Source organism: Marmota flaviventris, chromosome 17 (assembly GCF_047511675.1).
Source record: "Marmota flaviventris isolate mMarFla1 chromosome 17, mMarFla1.hap1, whole genome shotgun sequence".
Taxonomy (NCBI): Eukaryota; Metazoa; Chordata; class Mammalia; order Rodentia; family Sciuridae; genus Marmota; species Marmota flaviventris.
In genome coordinates, this window is record NC_092514.1 from 44,723,577 (window position 1) to 44,751,447 (window position 27,871).

Sequence of the window (27,871 nt, forward strand, 5' to 3'; positions counted from 1 at the left end):
GTATCTTTCTTATATACAGTAACCTCAATTCTATAGCAGTTTTGGATTTGATACCAGCCCTTGGGAAAACATAAGGTATAAACTGCATTCAACCTCCTGACTTCCTATTTCCCCCCATCTTGGAAAAAGGGACATGCAGAATTAAGCTCTAGGAAGCCTATGATAAAGCACTGAACAAATGCTGAAGGCCCTGTAGTCACCAAATACTATAATAAATGCTGGGAGTGAATAAAAGCACCATCATTGTCCTGGAGGAGTTCAGTACTCAAAAACTAAGCATCTGCTCGGCCACAGTCACTGTTCTAGACCCTGGAGTTAAAGTATTGGACACAAATAAGGTTCGTGTCTTCCTGGAACTTACTGTAATAAAAGTTCCAATGCTCTAGGTGGGAGCAACCGTTGCCACGTCTGTTATCCCAGCTACTCCGGAGGCTGAGGCAGGAGGACCACAAGACCTGTCTTGAGAGCTCCGATGGTTTCCTGGTTTTGATCCCCAATACTGGAGGGGAGGGGGTTTGCAATGCTCTGTAAACAAAGACGTTTGGAGATATTTTAGCCCGGTGGCCTGGTGTTATACATTCAAAGCCCACTCCAGAGTTGAGGATTTTTGTTGGCAATCTGCATCAACAGTTCTCCATTTCTGTTGGTGGTATCGCGAGGCCACGGCGACCTCCAGCGGCCACCTTCCGTCCTTCTTGACTGCTCTGGGTTCCCAAGGGAGCGGAGTTAGGTACTTGTGAATGCCCTGTTGCCCTCTTCCTTTATGGACAAGAGGCCGCAGCTAGTTAGTGGCTGTCTCAGATCCAGTTTTCCTATCTCTCGGGTAAGAGATCTGACTCAGGACTGGCGGCACAAGTTTTGGAGGAACCTGTCAAGACAGAGGAAAAGGGAAAAACCAGAGCCACCAGTCGGAGAAGATCCAGACCGAGCTTCAGGCTTTCAGCCCTTCCCACTCTCGAGCCCGCGTCCCCCCCCCCCCCCCCATTTCAGCTTTGGGACTGGATAATCGCATGGAAACCCAAACAAGATTGGACATAATGAGGAGCCACCGGGGATATATTTCAGAGATACCCCTAGGGTGGGGTCGTCACCGGAAGTGACTACAAGGCCAGTGCGACTACAAGGCCAGTGCCCCTACAAGGCACCGCCCCCATTTGCGCTACCGGTAGGCGACAAGCCGCTCCCACTTCCGGCCCTCTGAGGAGTCAGGAGCTCTGTATTACTGCTTTCTCATTGGCTGCCGCAGGGACGCGCTGTGATTTCCCATTGGTCGCGTCTGAACTCCGGCGCCGCGCCTCCTCCCTCCAGGTACAGTCTCATCTTTGGGCATCTGATAGGTTAAAGGCTAGGAAGGCGTCTGCCCATTTGACCAATGAGGGGAATGTAGAGTGAGGGCGGCGGCTGCGTGGTGGGGGCAGGGCGGGACTTGGCATGGCCATTGGCCAGGGCGGGCACAGGCCAGAGATGCGATTGGTTGGGTAAAGGGGCACCGTGGTGGGGTTCGAGCTGCGCGGCCTCAGCAGCTGCGGGAGACGGAAGTCGTGAGAGCTTTGCCTTGGAGGGTCGGGCGGACACCGCCTGGGTGAGTCACTGTGCCCTGTGCACTGCCAGCCTGGAAACTGGGACCACGTCTTGCCGGGGCCCCGCCCCGGCCCCCACCGGCTTTGTTGAGTCCCGCCTTCTGTCATTCCGGGCTCCGCCTCCGAGTCTTTAGGCTCCGCCTCTAGAACCTGGGCACCTGGAATCCCCTGCCAGCCTGGCCTGTCTCTGGGGACCTTATTCCGTAGGTCCGGAAGCCCTGGGCCTTCTAGGCTTGGTCCTTGTTTCCCCTTGTCTCTCTCCGTTCCTCTGAGGCTGCGTGCCAGTGGGCGGTGAGGCAGCACCTCTGGCTTGCCGTTTGCGGGCTCCCCCATGAGGGAGGGTGGGCTGGGGAAGAGAATACTGTGATCCCCGAGGCAGGCAGGACCGCAGATGGAGGCTTTTATCCTTGCAGCCTTTTGCGGAACTCTGCTGCATTGCCCCTGAGTATAGCAGGCAAAAAGGAGTCAGCGGACCTGGTTCCTTAAGTGGGTTTAGGAGGCCTCATCTTGAAATCCCCGTTACTTGGACCCACTAGACAGATGCTGACTCCAAGGCCCGACTGGCCTGATTTTGCCCAGATTGTGGTCTTTTACCCCATAGATTCCACCTCACTTGATGTTAAGTACACTCAGCAGGACTTGTCCAGCCCTATTGCTCTCTTATCACAGGTGGTGGCCCATTCCCTCTTGTCCTCTGCTCTGGACTCTGGAGGTCAAGTGGGTGCTACTCCCAGACTCAGACTGGCAGAACAGTCTTGTGGATTCCCCCACTAGGGCCCAAAGTGAGTCTTAATTGGACATCTTTTGTGTCTTCAGAGTTGGCATTTCTTCTGTTCTCTTGCAAAGAACAGGGGTTGGAGTGTTCTACTTCTTGGTCTGGGAGTCAGGACTCTTGAGTTCTGCTGAATAAGTCTGGATGACACTTCCAGAACTTTGTGACTGACTTCACACCCTGCAGGATCACTTGTTGCTTTCTTTCCATGTAGCTCCCATTGTTTCTGTCTGGTATAGTGACTTGTGAAAGGCTGGATCCTCTGTAAGGGAGGAAAATAAGAGTTGAAGAGAGATTTAGGGGTAGATGTGTGGGTTTTGTTGATTCTATGGTGACATCAATGGTGCTATTTACTCTTACATTCTTCTGTTTCCTTATAGTGACAGCAGTCAGCCAGGACCCTCACCACGGTAGAATGGTGAGTACTCTTTCTTTCCTCAAATCATTGTTTTCTGTAACCCTTGTGTCTGTTTCTGTGAAGCCACCCCACCTCTCTTGGACTTTGAGCTCCAAGCTACTTTATTCAGCTCCTAAACATGTTCATATGCACTGGAGGTAAATTAGGGTTTCTTGTTTTTTCTTTTCCTCCCCCACCTTTTTTTGAGGGCCTTGTCCATGCTAGGCAGGTTCTCTACCACTGAGCTATACCACCAACTCAGGGTTTTTTAGATTGAAAAGCATCAAGCAGTATAAAACACTGGGATGAGAAATATCTAGAAGTCTTTTTCTGCATGTTCTAAGTCATTCCTTCCCCTTACTATCTATATACCACTGACTTCCTTAGCCTTTCATAACAGCTCTCCTCTTTTCTTGAGTCTCTAGTAAATCTCTGTGTTCCAGTCTAAAAAGCCATACCTTCTATATTTAAAACCCTTGGACTTCTGGTGGGCCCCCTTGAATATTGTGGGTGTTGTGTCAAGTGACTCTACCAAAATCATGGGCTTTTTTAGCTCTTAAGTGCTGCTGCTAAGCCACTGTAGGCAATAGCTGGCTGAATGTATAGTAGGAAGGCATCCTGAAGATACCCAAAATATGATGAATCACTAGGGGTTTAGTCCTGTAAATTTACCATTAATTGCACCTGCTCTTCTTTCACTCCAAGTTCAGGGTACTCCTTATATCCTGAGAGCTAGGAGGAGGAAGCAGTGAGATGAGAAAGGAGTACTAGGCCAGACCAGGCCCTCAACCTGACTGCATCTCTTCAGTTTCTTTCAGATGTCCCCTATGCTTAGGGACAGTTAATACATTCAGATGGTGAGAGGACTCCCTCCTTCTTCCCTTCCTTCCACAGACATGTGGATCTATGATGGATGAAATATTGGTCTGGTCTCTTCTCAGCAAACCTATTTTAGATTAATTACATACTTTTTCTCTAGGCCTGAAGTCTCACTTGAAAAACAGGATAAGGCTTACTTCTTATAGGTTTGAAAGGTTTTAGTGAGGTAATGTTTGAAACAGCTTGACTCATAAGTAGATGCTTAAAATGTCAGATTTTCTCCTGTTTGTCCCCTCCTCCACAACAAAAGCCCTACTTTCTGAAATTTACTAGACACAGAAAGGTTGGGGTTCCAGCCGTCTCCTTCTGACTCTTGGTGATACTGAGTCCCTTATTACTTGTTATTCTTTGGACCTTTACCCAATTTTTTCCAGCCCTACCCCTGGGCTTCAAGTTTTGTTTCTGTATAGCTTCTGTGGTCCATAATGCCAGTTCTTCTTTTTCCCAGACTAAGAAATTTTTTCTCCAAGAATGATTTTCTTTCCAGAGATCAGAGGATGTGAAACAAGGGAGATATGGAGTCGAAGGAGTAGGGTTGAGCAGGGCCATGAAATAAAAAAAAAAAAAAACATAAAGGACTTCCTTTCAGGACTATGAATGTCGAACTTGGCACTAGAGTAGGGTCCATTCTAAAGGAACCAAAAGAATTTTTTGAGGTCAGGGGATTGGAGGATGACACTGATGGACCTGGTATGGTGGGTGGTAGTTTTGGAGAGAAGGAACAAGCACTTAACTGGATGGAAAGGGCATGGGATGGAGATACCCGGTGAGGTCCATCTTGGGATCCAGAGCTGGCGCTGGGGGAACCTAGGGAGGAGGGGAGGACGGAGAGAAGCTTGTATGATAAAAGAGGAGTGGGTTGAAATGAAAAGGTGGAGGCGGGCTTGCGTCTACCTCCCAGGCAGCCTTGGGCGGTAGCTCAGCTGGGACTCCAGAATGCCCTGGGTTGCCCTCCCACGCGGTTATGGAAAGGGAGGAGCTTGGGTGGGGGCGGGCCCCGCACAGCAGCCCCGCCCTGCCTCCGCCTTCCGGGCGCCATCCCGGGGCTCTCCCTTTGCCTTGCTCCCCTCCCTTCCGCGCTGGTGCTGGAGGGCGGAGCTGGGCCCGCTCCATTGTGGACAGGAGGGGAGAGGCGCGCGGGAGCCTAGCCGGTTCCCCGCCGCCAGCCGCTCACTCCTGGCCGCCTCTGCTGCACCTGGCAGGCCCCGCAGCCGGGATGCGGCGGGCGCCCAGGCCTGGCGGGCAGCGCAGCGGCTCCAGGGACATGTGCGCTGGCCCAGACCGCCCGCGACCATGAGCCTGACCGCCCGTGTCTCTTGCTCCATGCTTAGCTGCTTCGTAAGTGTTAGCCCTGCCTGCGGCGTCCGGGGGGGCTCCAACGATTGCTGCACTCGCAGCCCCGCCCAGGTCCAGCCTTTGGGATATTAATTTTCAACCCTGTCCCTTCCTCAGGCCCCTGGCCCGACCTGGACGTTTGGGGAATTGGGAGAAGGGTTAGCTCTTTTCTTTCTTGGACTTGCTTCAATTTTTGGATGCTGGGGTTTATCGAAGGCCTAGGATAGAAATTCTATGGCCCATTCTGGTCTTGCAGCCACTGCCCTTGACTGCAGATTTCCAGGCCCCGCCCTACAGGGGTACATCCTTTTACCTCCGCCTCTCCATTTTGGTCCCACCCGCTGCATCCTTGCTTGGGGATGTGGGATGTGGCTAGTAGGCTGTGAGGGATGTTAGGGGGCTGGTCAGGGAGCAAAGGATGTTTGCAAGCTGCCTCCTGGGTTCCAGTCCCCTCCCCCTTCCATAATCCTATCCTTCACCTGACATGCCATTCTTTTCTCCTTGACTGTCCCCCAGACAACCTCTCTTTTCTCCATCTTCCCTTGCCACTGCAGGGCTCTGTACCTCTGCATCATTCCCAGTCTTCCCCTCCTCCCCTCTGGCTAATGCTCCTTCTCAGCTTCCCCCATCTGTCCTCTCAGATGTTCCCATACACACACACCACACACACCCCCTCCCCGTGGGTGTCTGCCAGGCCTTCTTTCTTTCTCTCCCCTGGCTGTCCTTGGGTCTTCTTCCTCCAGGTAGTGGATCCCCTCTTTTCTCCTCCCTGGTGGTTAGGAGGGGAGTGACTTCTGCTTGCTATGGGTATACCTCAGGAATTCCCCTCAGAGCAGCAGGCTGGGCAGGTTCTTGGCAGGTAGTGGGGGCTTGATAGCAGTGTGGGCCTAACAGGAAGATAAACTCAGCTCCAAAACATATCCTCCTTTTGAAAGCTCCTTGAAGGCCCTCTAGAGGCTTGCCACTGAATCCCCCCAACCTGTTCCTCTTTGTCTCCTTCACCCACCAGGTTAGCGCTTCAGTGGCTGTAGGTTAGCTGCCACACCTGGCTCCTTTTCCTCAGAACAGCACTTTCCCACTCCTAGTCTGATCCTTACATTAGTCCCCCTCCCCCCTGTGGTTTTCTGCCCTCTTTCATTTGAAATTTTGATTCCACAGGAGAGTTCCTCCTTGGCCTCCCTCACTCTCCAGTTATGCTTACTAGGCTTGAGTACCGCCTCTATATTACCCTTTCCCACCTCCAACTAAGCCAGGTCTCCTTTCTCTCCTTGGTTGGTCAGAACCTTTTGGAAGCATGTGTGGGAGCTGGATGCAGTGGTGCTTGCCTGTAATCCCAGCTACTCAGAAGGCTGAGGCAGGGAGATCACAGGTTCAAAGTTAGCCTGGGTAATTTAGTGAGACTCCTGTCTCAATATAAAAAATAAAAAGGTTTCAGGATGTAGCTTGTGGTAGGGTGCCTTTGGGTTCAATCTCCAGTGGCATTAGAAGAAGAAGGGGAAAAAAATGAGAAAAGCCAGGCACTGTGGCACATGCTTGTAATCCCAGTGATTCAGGAGGCTGAGGCAGGAGGATCACAAGCTCGAGGCTGGTTTCAGCAACTTAGTGAGACCCTGTCTCAAAAAACAAAAGGGCTGAGGATATAGCTCAGTGGTAAAGCAACCTGGGGTTCAGTCCCTCACCCCACCCCCAAAAAAAGAAAAGGAAGAAATAAGAGAGAAGCAAGTGTGTGTGTTTGTGGGGGGGGCTGTAGATTTATTAGTGGGAGGAGGGGAATGAATGAGCCTGAAGGGACAAATTGAGCCTGGCAACTCATGGCTCTGGCCTTCCAACAGGGTGAGGAGGGGCCTCCCAGCCTGGAGTATATCCAAGCCAAGGATCTGTTCCCTCCCAAGGAACTGGTGAAGGAGGAGGAAAATCTTCAGGTAAGGAGGAATTAGAGGCTTAGATGTGTAGGGCTCTCTAACTCGTTAAAACATACCCTCTCTTCCCACTCAAAATCTCCAAGAGGTTCTAATACTGAAGCTCTGGCTTCCAGCTCTCTGAAGGGATGTCATAGGGTGGTGTTGAGGGGTCTGTGTGTACATTATGGAGCCTTTGACCTCAGAGAAGGAAAGGCAGCTTTCCTGTGCAGCGGTTACTTGGTATTGACTGTGGAGAGGATTCTCCTTTGCTGCCTTGGTCCAGTTTTGCCACAGAAGATTCTACAGAGCAGGGACTACAGAGGAGAATGAGGGGCAACACAATTATGGACTGAGGGTTCCTCTGCCCCTTGGCAGGTACCTTTCACAGTGCTTCAGGGAGAGGGAGTGGAGTTCCTGGGCCGGGCAGCCGATGCCCTCATTGCCATCTCTAACTACCGGCTGCATATCAAGTTCAAGGACTCTGTCATCAACGTAAGTTCTTGTCTTGTTTTCCCACATCCAAGTTTAACTCCCTGTGAGGTTCAACATGATATTGTTCTAATGTTGTACCTGATCATTTCTCCAAAACAAGTTGGGGTTCCTTCTCTTTGTCACTATCCTCTTTCTCCTAGTTGTAAGTCTATTTTTCTGTCTCTCAGGCTCATTCTTCCTTTCCCCCCTTTGTTTTAGTCTTGCTGGTTCTTCGAAGGAGCACAGTGGCATTGTTGGCAAGGTGCAGGCTTTGGGGTTAGCTAAATCTGAGCTCTTTTCCTGTACTGCCACTTACCAGCTGTGTGACCTTGGACAAATCTTCTAACTCACCTTGATTTTTCTCCTTACAATATAGGGTGAAAATATCTGCCTTACAGGATTATTATAATTGTGAATTGGGGCCAGATATGTCAAGGATCCAGCATAGTTACAAGGCGCTTAACAGTTTCTCAATAAATGCCAGTTTTCTTACTTCCAATGGTACATCAGCATCTGGGACAGAGTGGGGTTGAGGAGTGGTGCTGAGGTGAGGGATCTGAACCTCAGTTTGTCCTTCCTCTGAAGGTACCTCTCCGGATGATTGACAGCGTGGAGAGCCGTGATATGTTCCAATTGCACATTGCCTGCAAGGACTCCAAAGTGGTGAGGTGAGAACAATGGGACCTTACTTAGGTCCCCTCACCCTAGTCTTGTGCAGACATCTCTGCTGCAAGTTTCTTTTGAGCAAGAGAGGAAAGATACTATTTTATTTTCCCCATTGGAGGAAAAGGTAAAAACTGTTCTCAGTTGGGAAGGTCAGTTTACTGACCTATAGTGTCTTGATCTGAAAAAATAGGGATAATATTTAGCTCATGGAGTCATCATGAGGATTAAATGAGATAATGCACATAAAAGCAACTAGGATAATACCTGGTACAGAGCACTCCACATTATTGTTGATTCATCTGTTTATTCATTTAACATACGCTTATTGAATACTTCAGACCAGTCTATCTTAGGGAGTAAAGATACAACAGAAAGCAAGTAGATGAATTTTTTTTTCCTTATGGAGCTTATATTCCAGTGGGGAGATTCTGGCATAAATGATAACTATAAAGGAAAAAAATAAAGCAAGGAAGGAGCATGGAGTGCTATGGGGATGAAGACTATAGCTTTAAACAAGTGATCAGAAAAGGTGACTTGAATCAAGACCTGAAGAAAGTGAATGTGTGGATATTTGAGGGAAGAGTATGCCAGACAGAAGAAAGTGATTGCGAAGGCTCTGAGGTGGGTGTATACCTGTGCCTGCACACTGCAAGAACAACGGCAGGAGACAGTGGTCTGGAGTGGAGTGCATGGAGGTGATGATGGTGGAATATAAGGTCTGAGAGCAAAGCAGAGAGTCCCAATGACTGGCTTCTACTTTGAGAGAATTGGGAAACCCCTAGTGGATTTTGAGCTAAGGAGTGATGTGATCTGAATAATGTTTTTTGGAATCATCTAGTTGCTGTATTGAGACTAGATGGAAAAGAACAGGGACAAATCAAGGTAGAAACTGGGAAGTGAGTTAGGAAGTTACTGCAGTTACTTAGGCAAGAGATGGTAGCGTCCCAACTGGGGTGGTGGCAGCCAAAATGCGGAGAGGTCGTCAGATTCTGTGTGTATTTTAAAGGAAGAGGTGACAGGATTTGCTGAAAGATTGGATCATGGGAGAAAAAAGTGACTGAGATGGCTACAAGGAGTATTAGAAGGATGCCTGGTTTAGGGCCTGCCATATGCTCAAATCTGGAGCAGATTCAGAAAGAATCCACCTTGCCCTTTGCCTCACAGAAGCTAAAGTTTGGTTGCTGAAGGAAGACTTAACATGTAGCAGTATGCTATGGAAAGCCATATTCCAGGTGCTTAATATGCAAGAGAAGAAGGAATCTGGAAGAGGATAGGCTAGGAAGGACTCAAGGAAGGAGTGGCACTAAAACCATGTTCAAAGTGTCAGTAGAGACAGGCAGAGACGAGGCATTATCAAGCAGAAGAAGAGAAAGAACAAGGAGGCAGGAGTGATGTGAACAGGATGTCCTGCCTGAAGCAGAAGGCTTGTGTTAGGGAGTCATGGGAAATAGCACTGACTGGTAGGGTAGGAACAGGGAGTGCAGAGATTCAGGGCCATGTGGTAGTTTCTAGATTTGACGTAGGGACTCACCAGAGGAGATAAGTATGTCTCAAACACAGAAGTTCTTGGGAATTGTCATAAGAGACAGCTTCTCTTGAGTTCAGGTCAGTGTCCCTTGTCCCTCCCCCAGGGCACATCTGTCCCTTGCCTCTTCCCTTGCCCTGCAGGTGCCACTTCTCCACTTTCAAGCAGTGCCAAGAGTGGCTCACAAGGCTAAGCCGGGCCACAGCAAGACCTGCCAAACCTGAGGACCTCTTTGCCTTTGCCTACCATGCCTGGTGCCTGGGGTTGACTGAGGAGGACCAGCATACCCATCTGTGTCAGCCAGGTGAGTGAGGTGCTTTCTTTGGGAGGCTGCTTCTTATCCCTCAATTCTTGAAACTCCTCCACCCCTGGACATTCGCACTCTGGGAAGCTGACAGACTGTGGGGACTGTGTTGCAGGAGATCACATACGATGTCGGCAGGAGGCGGAGCTTGTCAGGATGGGCTTTGACCTGCAGAATGTTTGGAGAGTCTCACATATCAACAGCAACTACAAGTGAGAGGGCAGGGGTGGGGGAACCAAAGCAGGGGGTGGCACAGCTCCTGGGTCTGTGAGATAGGAGGGTTCCTGATCCCTCTTCCCATACAAAAAAATCCTCTGGGTCTTGTTATCACATAGACCAATTCAATAATCTCCTCTGGTCTCTTCTCAGATTATGCCCCAGTTACCCCCAGAAGCTGCTGGTTCCTGTATGGATCACAGATAAAGAGCTAGAGAATGTGGCTTCTTTCCGTTCCTGGAAGCGCATCCCTGTGGTTGTGTACAGGTGAGATAGTGGGAGATGGAAAATGGAGGCTTTTTTTTACTCAGTAGGGAAAGAGACAAAATCTGAGGTTTTTGGCAGCCTGCTGGGAATGGATACGCTTTGGAGAAGTGACGGAAATAATTTAAAAATAAGAATTGCCTTATTTTTTCTTCTAAGGATAAGTCTTTTGGGGATTTATTCACTTTATTTATTTATTTACTTATTTTTGAGAGAGAATGTGTATGTATGTGCATGCATGTGCGTGTGTGCGTGCGCATGTGTATGTGTGTGTGTGTGTGTAAAGTATTGAATTAATACAGGAGTTGCAAACTGGCCTGTGGACCAAATCTGTCCTACAGCCTGTTTCATGTACAGCCTGTGAGCTGTGAATGGCTTTTACATTCTTTAAAGTGTTATTTAAAACAACATAAAGAAGAATAACAACAGACTGGTTGTGACCTACAAAGCCAAAAATTGTCTGGATTTTTACTGAAAAAGTTTACTGGCCCTTGCACAAGAACATTGTACTAAAATAGAGTGAAACAGGTAGTAATCAGGCTTAGAATTGTTCATGTTCTTGGCTCAGATCTTGTTCTCTTGCTGTATGTCTGTACCTGGTGCAGGTTTGATGAGTCAAGGTCATCTTGGGAATACAGAGCCCATTTGAGAAAATGTGTGTGATAGCACTTTGTAAACTGTAAAGCTCTCTAGAGATGTTAAAGCTTTTGGTTGCTATTATCATGGGCAGATGAGTTGGTAGCCCCTGCTGGCTCTGGAGACCTGGGTTTGCACCCTTGAGGTCTCTGTGGTAGGCTTTTGGAGGATTGAATGCCAAGAGCATTATGTTTTTTTTGTTTTTTTTTTTCTGTTTTGTCAGACACCTTCGCAATGGGGCTGCCATTGCCCGCTGCAGCCAGCCTGAGATCAGTTGGTGGGGCTGGCGGAATGCTGATGATGAGTACCTGGTCACGTCCATTGCCAAAGCCTGTGCCCTGGACCCAGGGACAAGGGCCAGTGGGGGCCCTCTGAGCACTGGGAATAATGATGCCAGTGAGGCGTGTGACACTGACTTTGGTAAGGCATAGGTGTTACTAGACCCCAGGAAGGCTTTGGGGTGTGAGATGGGTAGTTTTCTAGTTGCACATTGCTCTCTTCTGAGAGTGAGTACCAGAGTCTGAGTGAGGCTGGATGTCTAGCTGACCCTAAGTCTTCTTCCTTATGTGTATTTAGATTCCTCTCTGACTGCGTGTTCTGGGGTGGAGAGCACAGCAGCCCCTCAAAAGCTACTGATCCTGGATGCGAGATCCTACACAGCAGCAGTGGCTAACCGTGCCAAGGGTGGAGGTTGTGAATGCGAAGGTATTGCTGTTACCCCAATGTCTGCAGGCACCCTGTGTTTTGGGGTCTTTGGTGAAGATGTGGTTTGGGGGCAACTTGTGGAGTGGAAAGAAACAAACAAAATTGCTTAGAACTAGGACTCTGCCATTTACTATAGTTGTGTTGAAGTTCTTCATCAAGTTTTATTTTATCACCTGTAAAATGGGGATAATATGTACCTTGCAAAGTTTTTAGGGTGATTAGAGGCTGCATATATAAAAATTAGTTGCACAGAGAAGCTACTAGATTTTTAATAAAAGCTATTAAATTTGAGAATTTACTAGATGTTGTCATTCTTACTAGTATTACTGTCATTAATATTACTAGTACTATATAGCACCAGAGAATCCAGAGATAAAAGTTGATTCAGATTTCAAGAGTATATTTGGTTCCCATCTGGAGTGTTCTTCACTGCTGGGGATGTTTGTCCACTAGAACTGCTTTTGACCTGGATGCCTGGGTGCCTATTTCCAGGATCTGCTTTTATGCTTCACTCTCCTCTCATGTCTACAGAGTACTATCCCAACTGTGAGGTCGTGTTTATGGGAATGGCCAACATCCATGCCATCCGGAACAGCTTCCAGTACCTCCGAGCTGTGTGTAGCCAAATGCCAGATCCCAGCAAGTAGGTGTTCCCTGCTGTGATTGCAAATCCCTCCAGTCTCATTCTTTACTCAGTACTTTTTGTTCTTGGAGGATTTTGAGGAGATGGGATATTTGGAGGTACAGGAGACCTCAGAGCCTAGGTGGAATTGGGTACAGTGGACCAGTTCCAAGAATACTACTTCTCAGCCAATACTTTGGCACCGTCACAGGACATTGGATTCTTTTTGTTTAGATCAGTTGTCCTACTCAAAGAACATAGAGAACTGGGGAGAGAAAGTGGCTAAATGTGTTTGTCATGCTTTCTAATTCCTTTTTAGATTCTAAGAGGCTTCTTTCTGCCTCAGGTCCTATCTTCCCTACCTTCTTGCTAGGTACTTTTAGCAAAAAGGCCATGGGTGGTCCTCTGGGTTCCAGCTCTTACTGGGGATTTTGTTGGGTTGAACTGTCTGTGAGTGGTGGATAGCCCTATTACCCTTAGTGATGGGCTTGATTTCTGTTCTTGCATAGCTGGTTGTCAGCACTGGAAAGTACCAAATGGCTGCAGCACTTGTCAGTGATGCTAAAAGCAGCTGTGCTGGTGGCTAATACAGTAGACCGGGAAGGCCGGCCTGTGCTGGTGCACTGCTCTGACGGCTGGGACCGGACACCGCAGATTGTAGCCCTGGCCAAAATATTACTGGACCCGTATTACAGGACATTGGAGGTATTGAGAGGGGGTTGGGTATAAGGGAGGAGGGATGGTGGTAGGTTCTGAGGAACTGTCTTGGGAATCTTTTGATAGAGGACGTTAGTTCAGTCCTGTTCTTCTTTGAAGGCACCAGCTCCTTGCTTTGGGCAGTCCCCTGGGAAGTAGCACAATAGCCTTTCCAGAGAGACCCCATGCTTGGACTATTTCCTTTGCAGGGCTTCCAAGTGTTAGTGGAGTCTGACTGGCTGGATTTTGGGCACAAGTTTGGAGACCGCTGTGGCCACCAGGAGAATGCAGAGGACCAAAACGAACAATGCCCTGTGTTCCTCCAGTGGCTCGATTCTGTTCATCAGTTGCTTAAGCAGTTCCCCTGTGTGTTTGAATTTAATGAAGCATTCCTGGTAAGTCCTAACGCCTGTAACCAGGGTGGGGGGAATGGCATCTTGAGGCCCCCAGGTTAAGCTGTCTTGGCTCTCTAGGTAAAACTGGTACAGCACACGTACTCTTGTCTCTATGGCACATTCCTGGCGAACAACCCCTGTGAGCGAGAGAAGCGCAATATCTACAAGCGAACATGCTCTGTGTGGGCGCTCCTGCGAGCTGGCAATAAGAACTTTCATAACTTCCTGTATACGCCCGGCTCAGAGATGGTAAGTCCGAGCCATTTTCCTGTGAATGCAACTTAGAAATCAGTAGGGTGAAGAGGCTGAGTCAGTGGGGAGAACAGAGAGCCAAAGGCTTAGGGAAGGAGAAGGGACCAGGAATATCTTACAAAACGCTAATATCGGGCCACTCCCTAGGTCCTGCATCCTGTTTGTCATGTGCGAGCCCTTCACCTCTGGACAGCTGTTTATCTGCCTGCATCATCTCCGTGCACACTTGGAGAAGAGAATATGGATCTTTACCTTTCCCCAGTGGCCCAGAGCCAGGAGTTTTCTGGCCGCTCTCTGGACAGGTGAGAAAAGCCCTTGTTCTCTCTCTACCAGAAAGGTAATAACTGATTCCTATCTTGCCTAAAAGTCATTTTTCTTTTTTTAATGAGCTATTTAAAAGCAACTTCTTGAATCAGTTAAAGAAGAAACATGGGTATAGACTCATGGCTAGCCTGGGATACACTCTGTGTGTTTTCAAGGTCTTCTCTTAAGATAAGGTTGATTACCTTCTTTCCTGGGGCTGCTATCACCCCATGTGACATACCCAAGCAAGGGAGAGGAGAATGAAAAAGAAAGGACTACTTCATGAAGATTTGTGGGGACGGTGTTGATTTTTGTTCACTTAATACAAGGCATGGGAAGCTTGCTATCTTAGTAACCTTTACCTTTACAATGTTTTTAGCTTCCAGAAGCATCTGACTCTTGGGGAAATGGGTTTCCAGCAGGGAGATGGCCTTTACTCCCTCAGAAACAGGCCAGAAATTAAAACAAGAAATTAAATAAATTTTCTGGTTGAATTTTTGTGGGAAAGAGGGATGGAGGCTGTTTAATTATAAAAGCAATCCTTGTTTCTTATTTCTTATTTTAAAAAAGTCAAACAATATAAAAAGAGATAACAGGGGCTGGGGATGTGGCTCAAGCGGTAGCGTGCTCGCCTGGCATGCGTGCGGCCTGGGTTCGATCCTCAGCACCACATACCAAAAACAAAGATGTTGTGTCCGCCGATAACTAAAAATAAATAAATAAATAAAAGAGATAACAAAAGTACTTGCTCCTGATACTTGTCCCCACTGATGTCTATTGTCAAACACTTCCAGTTGTTTATCTCTCTTTATCTCTTCCTTTTTTGCATTACGGGATTGAATCCAGAGCCTCATGCATGCTAGGCAGGCACTTTACCGCTAAGCTTTATGCCAGGCCCCCAGTGTGGATGAATCTATGTAGAGATATTTGTAAACATCTCTATATAGGTACACCTGAGTCCCCCAGGTGCAAACTGTCTTGGTTCTCTAGGTAAAACTGAAACAGCATACATACTCCTGCCTCTATATTATATTTGTTTTTAAAAAACAAAACCTGAATGTTTTGCATATCATCCTGCAATTTCCCCCCACTTTGATCAGGCTGTCATCCCATGACAATATATATAAAGCTACTTTATTGTTTTTACTATTTAAAAAAAAAAAAAATTTCCTGTGGGAGATCAAACCCATAACAAAAAAATCATGGTAAAATACATTTACCATCTAAGCCAATTTTAAATATATAGTTCAGCTGGAGGCATAGCTCAGTGGTAGAGGATGTTCTTAGCATGTGCATAGCATGGGTTCAACCCCCTTTCAAATGTACATTTTAATAATATTTTTTATCCATATATCTTTGCATTTGTGCTGGTATTTTTGTCAGATTCCTAGAAACAAATATGCTGTGTTCGAAGCATGTGCATACTTCAAATTTTGATATTTGTTTATTGGATGAAGGTTTTTAAAGTTAAAATGTAACATTCTTGGTTGAATATTATAAAAGATGACAAAACCCCAACATTTTAATTTTTTTATTTTAGTTTGTTTTTTTTTTGCAGTGCTAAAAATTAAATCCAGGGCCTTGTGTGTGGTAGGCAAGCACTGTACCTCTGAGCTACACCCAAGTCCAGTTTTAGGGTCTTTTGAGTTGAGTTCATTGTCAAGGGATAGGCTTTGGAATTCTGTGATTTTTTTCCCCTTTCCCCATACTATTGCAGAATTTGGGTTTAGGTTCAAAAGTTTATTTTTCCAGGGAAAAGCTTTTTATCAGATTCTTTTTATTGTGGGTGGGGGTGTTACCAGGGATTGACTCAGGGGCACTCAACCACTGAGCCACATCCCCAGCCCTATTTTGTATTTTATTTAAAGACAGGGTCTCACTGAGTTGCTTAGCACCTCACTGTTGCTGAGGCTGACTTTGAACTCTCAATCCTCTTGCCTCAGCCTCCTGAGCTGCTGGGATTACGAGTGTGTGCCACCATGCCTGGATTTTCAGATTTTTAATAAGCTCTAGGATCTGTTTAATAATTATTACCTTAAGTTAGTAGCTTATTTCTTTAATATTTGCAAATGGCAACTTGGGGTTGTGGCTCAGTCGTAGAGCACTTTCCTACATGTGTAAGGCACTGGGTTCGGTCCTCAGCACCAATAAATAAATAGATAAAATAAAGGTATGTATCCATCTATAACTAAAAAAATACTTACAAATGGCTTAGTGTTTACAAGGTTTTTGTGGGATATAACAAAGAATAGAAGATACAGATCCTGCTTTGAAGATACTTTTACGCTATAAGATAAAACACAGAACAACTAGAGAACAATTCTAAGCATCTAAGCAAGTAAAAATGTGCGTATTTCAAAGCTGTTTGAGAAATGAGATGCTTTAAAATATCATTTGGTGACTATTTTACTCAAGAAATTTTCATGAAGGACCAGATAGGAGCAATGTCATTTTTTACGTCCCAGATGCCTAGCTCAGGGCCTGGTTCATAATAAGTGCTTTAGTAAATTTTTAAGTGGGCAAAAAGCATGGGACATAGGGGATTGTGGGGTTTGTAACAAGGCAGGCAGAGAGAGGTCCAAAGGAACTGGGTATGTGGAGAATTTTGAAAAACAAATTTCTCTGGAGCTGGCAGAGGTTGAAAAGGGGTTAGTCTGAGAAATGGAAAGATATATATGGGACAGGTCACTGAGTACTTTAAGCATTAAAAAAGTTATTTTGATTTATTTGTCAAAAGTCAGTCAGCATAGGAAGTTATTGTGACTTACTTATGATGGGATTTTTGGAGAGCTTATCAGTGAGCAGGGTAGTTAGAGGCACAGAGACCAGCCAGCATCATTGTAGTAATTCAAATATAAAGAGAACAGTCCCTGGAAAAGAGGATTCAGTTCAGAAACAATAGTAAAGTTATTAGCAAACTATGGAATTGGTTGAAATTTGAAGAATTGAAGTGCAGAGTGAAGTCTCTTCAAAGTCAAGATAGGTCCCAAGTGTCTGAGCTTAGAAAGTCAGAGAATCTTAGTGCCACCAATGTTCATTGAAAAGGTGAGAGGAGCTGGGAATGGTGGCTCATGCCTATAATCCCAGCGTCTTGGAGGCTTTCAAGTTCAAAGCCATTCTCAGCAATTTAGCAAGACCTTGTCTCAAAATATAAAGGGTGGGGATGTAGCTCAGTGGTTAAGCAACCCTAGGTTCAATCCCTGGTACCAAAAAAGAAAAGAAAAGGTAAGAGGGCAAACCAATCTGGGGGAGAAAGAGGTGTTACAGGGAAGTGGGTATTTAAATGTTAGTTGATAGCAAAGGGGTGTGTTGTAAGCAGCTCAAAAAGGTGATTTGGGTTTAGAGGAATAAATGATATAAGGATTTGAAAGGAATCGGTTTCTGTAGCAACTGACCTGACTTCCTTTGGTTTTACCTTTCTCTAGATCAGAAATGTCGTGTTTACTTTCCTTTTCTTCCATTGAAGTCTAGTACATTTGATACCCAGCTCAAATCCTACCATTTCAGTGTAGCCTTCCCTGACCACCTGAGCTGGATGAACTCTCCTCCTTCTAAGTTCCTCAGGCATGACTGCCTATTCCAGCATCACTGATTAAACCTGTGGTGCACAAAGGAGTCAGTTGTGGAGGGTGGCAGGCTATTGCTGTTTGATTGTGGGTGATAGTACATGGGAGTTACTAATAGTCTTTTTTTGTATGCTTAAACGTTCCCATAGTAAAAAGTAAAACAAGAAAAGAAAAAAAGAGAAAGTTGTGGTATTTCTTTAAAAAAAAAAAACACTGGGCTTGGGGTATAGCTCAGAGGGAGAGTGCTTGCCTACCATGTGGGAGGCCCTGGATTCTATCTCCACCACCACAATAATAGTAATAATAATATCAGAAAAAATACAGGTGTGTAGGCCTAATTCTTGTTCATCTCATTTAGTAGATCCTGGATGGGTCCTGGAAGCTCCTGATATATACCATTTAGCCCTACTGATCTGTTCCATTCACTTGGAACTTACCAATGGAAACTTGATGTTAGGTTCTGAGCTCATTTACTCTGCACATTATGTGCCTGGTTCTATGCTAGGTACTGGGGATTCAAATAAGACACAGTCTAGCTCTTGTGGAATTTCAGTAGAGGGAAATAAATAAGTAAACAGTAAATGCAATAACATAAGAAGCACTGAGCAATTTTTTTTTTTTTTTAATGGGGCTGGGGATGTGGCTCAAGCAGTGGCGCGCTCACCTGGCATGCGCGGGGCGCTGGGTTCGATCCTCAGCACCACATAAAAATAAAGATGTTGTGTCCACCGAAAACTGAAAAAAAAAATTATTTTTTCATTGTAGTTAGACACAATACCTTCATTTTACTTATTTATTTTTATGTGGTGCTGAGGCTTGAACCTAGGGCCTCACCCATGCTAGGCAAGCGCTCTACCACTGAGCCACAACCCCAGCTCTGCAATGTGTTTTTTATTTTTTTGATGGACCTTTATTTTATTTATTTATATGTGGTGCTGAGAATCGAACCTAATGCCTCACACGTAGGCAAGCACTCTACCACTGAGCCACGACCCCAGCCCTGAGCAATGTGTTTTAATGCACATTATTTTTTTTAATCCTCATGGTATCTTTAGGAGGTGGGTACTTTAACCTTTCTTAGAATTTTCAAGCTGGGATTTGAGCCCTGGCTATGAGACTTCAGAGACTGTAATAACCACTGGTTCTGCCTTTCTGGAATTTCCTGCCATTTTATTTGTCCAAAAACAAAACAAAACAAATTAGCCAAATGTGGTGGACCACACCTGTAATCCCAGCTACTCAGGAGACTAAGGCAGGAGGCTCACAAGTTTGGGGCCAGCCAGGCAACTTAGTGAGGCCCTGCCTCAAAATTAGAAAAAAGAAAATGAAACTTGATCACAGAGCTAGGCACAGTGACGCATGCCTATAAACCTATCAAGTCAGGAGGCTGAGGCAGAAGGACTGCAAGTTTGAGACCAGCCTCAGCAACTTGGCAAGACCCTGTCTCAAAATAAAAAAAAAAGAAAAGGCTAGGGATGTAGCTCATTGTAGAGCACCCCTGGGTTCAATCCTCAATACTAAAACAAAACAAAACAAACAAACAAAAATTTGATGAGAAAAGTAATCTTTTTTTTTTTTTAATTTTATTATTTTTTTATGTGGTGCTGAGGATCGAACCCAGTGCTTCATACATGCTAGGTGAGCACTCTTCCTCTGAGCCACAACTCCAGCCCACGAGAAGAGTAATCTTAAAAATATATTTAAAAGATTTATTTATAATAAAATTTCAAAAGTCAGCTACTTAAAATAAGCTATATTGTATACCTTCAGGGGATTTTTCTCTATGAGCCAAAGTGACTAAGGCATCTGAAAAGAGGAGCCCAGTGATTTCTGTTTTCTGGTGAATTTCCTTTAATTTTCATTGCTCTAAGGACTTTGAACTACATTAAAAGTCAGGATAGGGGGCTAGGGTTGTGGCTCAGTGGTAGAGCACTTGCCTAGCATGTGTGAGGCATAGGGTTTAATTCTCAGTACCACATATAAATAAAATAAAATTAAAGGTCCATTGACCACTAAAAAAATACTTAAAAAAATAAAAATAAATTTTAAGAAATCAGGATGGTCATTCTAGAAAATATCTGAGTAGTTTTGAGGTCATCTTAATAAGTCTGGGTGGTTTCCTATATTTTGAATCCTTATGGCACCTCTTTATAAGGTATAATTTATTACCTTTTTTTCCTCCACTACTGGGGATTGAACCTAGGATATTCTAGGACTGATCTACATTCCCAGCCCTTTTCATTTTTTATTTTGAGACTAGATGCTGCTAAATTGCCCAGGGCTGGCTTCTAATTTGGCGATCTTTCTCCCTTAGCCTTCCAATTGTGTATACCACTGCGCCCAGCTTTAACATTTTATAGAGGGGGAAATCAAGTATCCAACAAGTTAAATAACTTACTTATAATTGTATAGCTCATCAGTATTGGTGCTTATGTCATCTAGCTCCAGAACCAATCTTCTTTCTGTCTTACTCTGATGGAGAATATGGGAAATTAGGTTTGAGGCTCAGGTGTGGTCCTGGCTAGAATAGTAGATTTAGAAGGCATCAGCATAGCAGGCAATTGAAACTATGAAAGTGGTTGATATTGCCCAGGGAAGTTATATAGGTTGAATACTGACAAAGCTGAAGACAGATCCTGAGTTCTTAACAATGAAATCCATGTTTTTTTCCTTTTTGCAGTTTTCTTTCATGGAACATTGGTTATTTGTAACCTTAAATGTTTTTTATCTTGTGAACTCTGGCTTTGATACTGCTCTTAAGACCTGATTCTGTATTTTGGAGATGGCTCCCATTTCCTGAGCTGGAGTTGTTAAGTTTGTCTGTATAGGGCTGGGGATGTGGCTCAAGAAGTAGCGTGCTGGCCTGGCATGTGTGTGGCCTGGGTTCGATCCTCAGCACCACATACAAACAAAGATGTTGTGTCCGCCGAAAACTAAAAAATAAATATTAAAATTCTCTCTCAAAAAAAAAAAAAAAGTTAAAAAAAAATAAATTTGTCTGTATATTGGAGATGGTGCCCATTTCCTGAGCTGGAGTTGTTAAATTTGTCATTCTAGGTTACCTAAAACCAGATCCATGGACGATCTTCTTTCTGCCTGTGACACAAGCAGCCCCCTGACTCGCACATCCAGTGACCCTAACCTGAATAACCACTGTCAGGAGGTCAGAGTTGGCTTGGAGCCCTGGCATAGCAATCCTGAAGGATCAGAGACAACCTTTGTGGAATCCGGGGTAGGAGGTCCCCAGCAGACTGTAGGAGAAATAGGCCTTCCTCTCCCTCTGCCCAGCAACCAGAAAGACTACCTGAGCAATAAACAAACTTTTAAGAGTCACAAAAGCTCTTCTCTAAGTTATAAACTGCTTAATACTGCTGTGCCCTGGGAAGTGAAGAACACCTGTGATCCTGAGATCCAAGTCCTGGAAGAGACTAAGGCACCAGCTCCAGACCCTCCTGCTCAGGATGAGCTGGGTAGGACTTTCAGTGGCTCAGGAGAGCCACCTGAGCCTGAAACAGAAACCATCAGTGTGCCCTCCAAGATCACTCCCTGCAAGTATGGCGAAGTCTGTGATTTTCCTCAGTCTGCCCAGGACTCTCTTACGGGTGCCGCCCAACAGGCACAGATAGAATCTGTGCTAGGTGTGACCTCCAGATGTGTTCTGAATCAGAGTCTGGGCAACCTTTGCAATCCACCGAGTGCTGCCTGCCAAACTCCTCTAGAGCCAAGCACCGACTTCCTCAACCAAGATCCCCCAGAGTCTGTGGCAGGTATCTCCCATCAGGAACAGCCCAGTTCTGTGCTGGATCTGATCCGTAGGGAGGAAGACACTGGCAAGAAAGGAAATAATAGGAGTGGGCAGTTACTGGAAAATCCTCGCTTTGGGAAAGTGCCATTGGAATTGGTCCGAAAACCAATTTCTCAGAGCCAGATCAGTGAGTTCTCTTTCTTAGGGTCCAACTGGGACAGCTTCCAAGGCTTGGTGACTTCATTCCCAAGTGGGGAGACTACCCCTCGGCGGCTGCTTTCCTATGGCTGCTGTAGCAAGAGGTCAAGCAGTAAGCAGATGAGGGCCACAGGGCCCTGCTTTGGGAGCCAGTGGGCTGAGAGAGAAGGTGTGAAGTCACCTATCTGTTCTAGTCATTCCAATGGACACTGTACTGGCCCAGGAGGAAAAAACAACCGGATGTGGTTGTCTGGTCACCCAAAGCAAGTCTCCAGCACAAAGCCTGTCCCACTGAGCTGCCCTTCTCCAGTGCCTCCACTCTACCTGGATGATGATGGACTCCCCTTTCCCACAGACGTGATCCAGCATAGGTTACGGCAAATTGAAGCAGGGTACAAGCAAGAGGTAGAGCAGCTACGTCGACAGGTGCGTGAGCTTCAGATGAGACTGGATATCCGTCACTGCTGTGCCCCTCCAGCAGAGCCCCCTATGGACTATGAGGATGATTTTGTAAGTATTCACTAATTGCCATTCATCCCTTCAGTTATTCTATTCATTTAGCCCTCCATCCATTCAGCATTCATTTGTTGAGCACTTGCTGAGTGCCACTGGGCTTGGGCTATAGAATGAAAGGCAAGTAAACATCTTGAAAGTTGTTGTATTATGATTGAGGAAAGTATTAGGTGTTAGGGGGTTAAGAGTGGAATGAGAGGTCAAGGAAGGCTGTCTTGAGAAGATAATGCTTGAGTTGAATGAAGAATGTGTGATATATGTTGCTAGATAGACAGTGAAAAAGAAACATTTGCAAAAGCAAGGAGGTAACAGGTCCTGCAGTGGCCTGGCTTAAAGGGTTGAGTGTGTGGCCGTTTGGGTGCAGGCATGCATACATATTTGTGCTGGGAACTGTGAGGGAGAGGTGAGTGATATGGTGGGGAGGTGGAGAATTAGACAGGGATTGGAAGGGTCAAGTATCCTTCTTGTTTGGATTTTTACCCTCAAGGCAATGAAATTTTAGGCCAGTGGGAAACATCATCAGATTTATATTTTAAGAAAACTACTCTTGTAACAGTGTAGAATTTTAAAAATATTTTAAGTTCATCATTTTTATTGGATGTAGAATTCTGTACTTATACAGTTTGAATAAGCCTTTACTTGTGTGTGTGTGTGTGTGTGTGTGTGTGTGTGTGTGTGTGTGAGAGAGAGAGAGAGAGAGAGAGAGAGAATTATTGGGATTATTGGGGATTGAACTCAGGGTCTTGTATATGGTAGGCAAGCATTCTATCACTGAGCAAGAGCCTAACCAACAGTGTAGGATTTTTGTTTGTTATTTTTGGTACTGGGGATTGAACTCAGGAGCACTTGACCACTGAGCCACATCCCCAGCCCTATTTTATATTTTATTTAGAGACAGAGTCAGTCACTGAGTTACTTAGTGCCTAGCAGTTGCTGCGGCTGGCTTTGAACTTGTGATCCTCCTTTCTCAGCCTCCCGAGCCGCTGGAATTACAGGCTAGTGCCACCATGCCTGGCTCAATGTAGGAGGTTGGATCCAGACTGAGAGGCTGGTTAGGACATTTTGGAACAATCCTGGTGAGAGCTGAGGAGGACCAGGCAGGCTTTACTGTGTTGGGTTGCTTCAGGTTCTCGCATGACAATCCTGGGGGAGCTTCTAGGATCCATTCTCTCCCCCATTTTTTTTTAACCTTTGCTTTATTTATTCATTTTGTTATGTGGTACTGAGAATCTAACCCAGTGCCTAACATGTGCTAGACAAGTGCTCTACCACTGAGCCACAACCCCAGCCCTCCCCCATAATATTTTGCTATATAGGCACTTCCATTCCATCTGTTAAGGCACTCCCACTTGTCTTCTGCCCACATCTCTCTAGTTGCTTGGATGGAGCTAACAACTTAATATTCAGGGTAATGCTTTTAAACTGAAGTCAGAAAACTCAATTTTTTTAAAGGCCAGATAGCAAATATTTAGGGTTTGTGGGGGCCATACCATCTATGTCATAACTATGTGGATTTTGTCGCACAAAAATAGCCATAGATGAGGCTGGGGTTGTGGCTTAGAGGAAAAGCGCTCACCTAACATGTCTGAGGCTCTGGGTTCGATCCTCAGAACCACATAAAAATTAAATGAAGGTATTGTGTCCACCTACAACTAAAGAATAAATGTTTTAAAAAATAGCCATAGATGATTAATGTAAATGAATGAATTAGGCTATGTTCTGGTAAAACTTGATTTATGAAGATGGGCTGGATATATTGGCCTATATTGTAAATATTGGCTTGTGGGCCAATTTGCTAATGCCTGGTTTAGGATGCAACAAGAGAGAGTCTTTCTGCCCTGTGATATAGCATACTGATTAAGAGCATGGGTCTGAAGCCAGAATATTAGGTTCAAATCCAGCTTTACCACTTACCAAAACTTAAATCTATCTTTCTGCCTGCCTTCCTTCCATTAAACTCAGGGATGTTTAATTAACTGAGCCCCATCCCAAGCCCGTCTTTTAAAATTATTTCATTTTGAGACAAGGTCTTGATAAGTTGCTGTGAGCCTCACTAAGTTACTGAGACTGGCTCTGAAATTTTGATTCTCCTACCTCAGCCTCCTGAGTCCCTGGGATTTCAGGCATGCGCCACAATGCCTGGCATGAAACTTAATTTTCCTCTGGCTTAGTTTCCTTATTTGTAAAATGAAGATAAAAGTACTACACAGTGCAAAACTATTGTGAGGAATTAAACAAGTTTATGTATATAATGTACTTAGAATGGTGCCTGGCACGTAGTAAACAGCATTAGTGGTGATGAAGGTGATATTGATATTTTCTGCCTTTTTTTCAGACATGTTTGAAGGAGTCAGATGGCAGTGATACAGAAGATTTTGGCTCTGATCACAGTGAAGACTGTCTTTCAGAAGCAAGTTGGGAACCTGTGGATAAGAAGGAGACTGAGGTATGTCTAGGCAAATATGTGGTGGGTGCTTAATGTGAGCTAATGAGTTATATTTCTCAGAGATAAAGTCACATGCTATAGACTGACCTTTCCCCCAGATGCATGTCATTTTCACCTGGGCTGCTCTCCTTGTTGTAATGTTGCTCTTCCATTCTATTGACAAGGACCTAGGATTTTTCCTTGTGCCTTTTGTTAGGTGACTCGCTGGGTTCCAGACCATATGGCATCGCATTGCTATAACTGTGACTGTGAATTCTGGTTGGCCAAACGAAGACACCATTGCAGGTAAGATGTTCTGTGGACTCATAAAATAGTGCAGTACCTAGGGGCTGAGGCTCAGTGGTAAAGTGCTTGCCTCGCATGTGTGAGGTACTGGGTTCAATCCTCGGCACCACATTAATTAAATAATGATACTGTGTGGTCATCTACAACTAAATAAATATTTTTTTAAAAAAAGTGCAGCACATAGTTATTGAACTAATTTGAATTACTCTGAAAATGGAGATATAAAGCCTTATAGGAATCATGTTTGCACCGACCTTTCTCTTTGTTCATTCATGGAAGGCCTTTTAGATTATAATTCTTTCTCAGCATACTGGCATTTCTGATTAACTCTTCCTTCTTTGTGTTTTGGCAGAAATTGTGGGAATGTATTTTGTGCTGGATGCTGCCACCTGAAGCTGCCCATTCCTGATCAACAGCTCTATGACCCAGTTCTCGTCTGTAACTCATGTTACGAACACATTCAAGTATCTCGTGCCAGGGAGCTCATGAGCCAACATCTGAAGAAACCCATCGCTACAGCTTCCAGTTGAATGCACAGGAGATGACCTGTCCAGTTTTAACAGGTTTGAAGGGAAGATCTGCTTCAGGTGTAGTTTGAAAGGTTCCTTGGTATGGCTCATGAAATCACAGAGCTCAAAGATATCATCTTGAGAAATCCTACTTGGTACTTTGAGACTGGAGCAGAGGAATTTCAATTTGGCGGAGGTCCTTTTCTGGAGAGACCCTCAACTTAGGGTAATGGTCCTTCCAGACCCAGAGTCTGGAAGCTTAATGTTGAGTTGGTGACTCCAGCTTCTTTCTCCTGGGGGGGGGGGGGGGGGTCACAAGATGATGATTTCATAGATACTGCCTGGTGCAAGGTGTCCAAACAGCAATAGAAAGGCATATGTATAACCAAACTGCAAGTGATAACCAGACCCATTTCTCCTCCACCTTGAAAAAAGCAGATTATAGTATACAAGATAGGAATTCCTATCCTATTCGAGATGAACTCTTTTCTGTACCTCTGTGCTCTGTGTCTGTGCATGAAGGCTCAGTCTTTAGAGGCACTCCCTCTAGTTGCAATTAGTACTGTCTTTCTGTGGAGTTTGGTTTATAGACTGGTTGGCCAAGTGGAGGTTTCAATGTATTTTTCACTTGGCTCATCAGCCAGCATCAGTGAATATTCAGTATAGGGGGACAGTTCTAGGGAGTGAGACATTTTTGGGAGCAGAAGAAAACTCTGCTGATGTTTAGTCTTGGAAAAAATCAGAGCTGTGAAGGCGGTGGTCACTCTGTTATGCCAAGGCAGCTCTGGAGGCATGCACTGTGAATGAGAAGGGAGAAGCAAAAATTATCTTGTGAAATATCTGCTGATTGTGCCCTACCCTTCGCGCCTGACTTTTCCTAGTTGTCCTGGTGCTAATACAGGAGCTCCACCTTGATCCTCTCCTGGCATGAAAATAAAACAAAGGTTTTTGTTGTTATTCCATTGCCCATTTCCCCCATGTTGTCTTTCCCTTGGCTGCTGCCTCCTCTGAGTCACACTGCTTCTTATCCTGAACACTTGACACCTTGAGGGTAGAATTTAGCATTTGGTTTTTACCTCCTAGAATATGCTGTTTGGTATGTGAGGGTTTCAGTACAAATGCTGCTGTCTATTTTTGTGCACTTAACAATGGAACCCAAACAAGAGAATGAAGCCTTGATACCAAAATTGGGAGAGAAAATGTGTCCATGTGGACCAAAAAAAAATTTTTTTTTAATTTTGGTTTTGATTTTGTTTTTTCATCTTAATATGTACCAGTGGCACTTAACCAAAAGATAGTCATATAGCCATGTACTGTGGTTGGGACAGATACAGTCTCCTTGTTCTATAATGAAACCATTAGAATTTCCTTTATACATTTTCCTTAAGTCATTGGTGTATAAAAGGCAAATGACATTTAGGCTTATTCTGTTTTAAAACTGTGGTATTTGTCTTTCTCACTGCTACTTTCATGTTGCTTTCTAGAAAAAAAAAATTCATTCCAAAATAACTAGAATCTGCATTTAGAATAAGAAATAAGAATTGTTATTTGTCCTGCCCTTTTCTTCAGTCTACAGAGAAGCATCTGTGCTGCTTTTATACTTGCCATGGATGTAACCTAAAAAGTTTTGGCGTATTTAGGTCAGCCTAGCAGAACATTTTTTTTTTTCATTTAAATGGAGCTGAATAATGGAGATTTTGTGTCTGGGAAATTCCTGAGATCATTGAAAAAGTAACAAACTCTTCCTTGTCTCTGATACATAAAATTCTTTTAACCATTTTCTCAATCATTAAAAATTACTGCCAGTCATGAGTGGCTTTTTAATTAACTTTACTTTGATTGCACTTCACTCTGCCTGTTTTCAGGGGGAGTAATATTGGTAACATTTGGGGAGACTGTATCTGTCTATTTTGTGTGGCTGTTTTGAGGGATTGTCTCATCAGTGAATAAACTGCATGGCCTTGGAGAGAGACTCTGGGCTTTTGGCTCAGATCCGTTCATCAAATACTCCTTTCAGAGCTGTTGTGGGTGTAAGTGACATGATGTGGCCAAAAATCCAAACTGTGCAGTTGCGTTGTGACAAACATGCAATGTGCTGTAAAAACTCAATACAGTTTAAATAAAATCTCTATATTAGTGCTGCTTTGTTGGGTCTTTTTATTCCTTTTAGTTTTTAGGTAAACATATTCATTGTTCTTTTGACCATGAAAAAAGGACTAAAACATTAACCTCTTTCCTCTAACAATTTCCATTTTTCAAATGGACTCTTTTTTAAAAAATCAGCACAGCTTTTGTTGTATTTGAGTTTATTGATTGGTTAGGGATGTATTTACTCATTTTCAGTTTTATGGTGCTTGGGATGGAACCTATAGTCTCCTGCATGCTAGGCAAGAAACTCATTGGCACTACATCCTCAACCCTGAATAGATTTATTCTTAAGGATTCTATAGAATTCTGTCCCATCTAAATGAGGTTTCTCTTCAATGTTTGAAATGTCACCAGCTGGTTGAAAGCACACAGAATTGTATTCTAGTGATACCCTTCTGCCAAGCACCTCTGTTTTCATCAAACCTTGAGTAAACTGAGCAAAATGCTGGCTTAGAAGCATGTATTTTTAAGATATAAAATGCTACTGTCTAGGAGCTGGGTTAGTGGCTCAGAGGTAGAGTGCTCTCCCCTAGCATGCGTGA

At 44.8% G+C, this 27,871-nt stretch overlaps 1 protein-coding gene and 1 long non-coding RNA gene across 9 annotated transcripts in view; one reads left to right on the top strand and one right to left on the bottom strand.

The window, feature by feature from the left end:
* LOC114104257 (uncharacterized) overlaps positions 1-961 on the bottom strand; it is a 30,510-nt gene extending 29,549 nt beyond the window's left edge. For all 4 annotated transcript variants that reach the window (XR_011705032.1, XR_003584811.2, XR_003584812.2 and 1 more), the window contains exon 1: positions 362-961. This is a non-coding gene — a long non-coding RNA (uncharacterized lncRNA). The remainder of the gene's footprint in view (positions 1-361) is intronic.
* Positions 962-1,473: 512 nt separating this feature from the next.
* Positions 1,474-27,319, top strand: Mtmr4 (myotubularin related protein 4). Of its 5 annotated transcripts, none has more exons than XM_027950352.2 (19): positions 1,474-1,582; positions 2,733-2,770; positions 6,796-6,885; positions 7,240-7,356; positions 7,921-8,003; positions 9,670-9,830; positions 9,946-10,042; positions 10,200-10,313; positions 11,170-11,366; positions 11,523-11,651; positions 12,183-12,294; positions 12,783-12,978; positions 13,179-13,364; positions 13,443-13,613; positions 13,764-13,918; positions 20,543-21,938; positions 24,277-24,387; positions 24,584-24,672; positions 25,025-27,319. In XM_027950352.2, exons 2-19 carry the CDS (start codon positions 2,768-2,770, stop codon positions 25,200-25,202), a joined length of 3,585 nt encoding a protein of 1,194 aa, XP_027806153.1. In that variant the 5' UTR covers positions 1,474-1,582; positions 2,733-2,767; the 3' UTR covers positions 25,203-27,319. The 5 variants fall into 5 exon arrangements, with proteins under 5 accessions (XP_027806153.1, XP_071460167.1, XP_071460166.1 ...); XM_071604066.1 differs by lacking the exon at positions 1,474-1,582 and adding an exon at positions 1,725-1,787; XM_071604065.1 differs by lacking the exon at positions 1,474-1,582 and adding an exon at positions 2,257-2,362.
* Positions 27,320-27,871: the final 552 nt, after the last annotated feature.

Coding starts and splice junctions, on each gene's coding strand:
- Mtmr4 (XM_071604064.1), top strand. CDS start 4,922: ATGAGCCTGACCGCCCGTGTCTCTTGCTCCATGCTTAGCTGCTTC. Junction 7,357..7,920: donor TCAAGGACTCTGTCATCAAC/GTAAGTTCTTGT, acceptor CTTCCTCTGAAG/GTACCTCTCCGGATGATTGA. Junction 8,004..9,669: donor AAGGACTCCAAAGTGGTGAG/GTGAGAACAATG, acceptor CTTGCCCTGCAG/GTGCCACTTCTCCACTTTCA.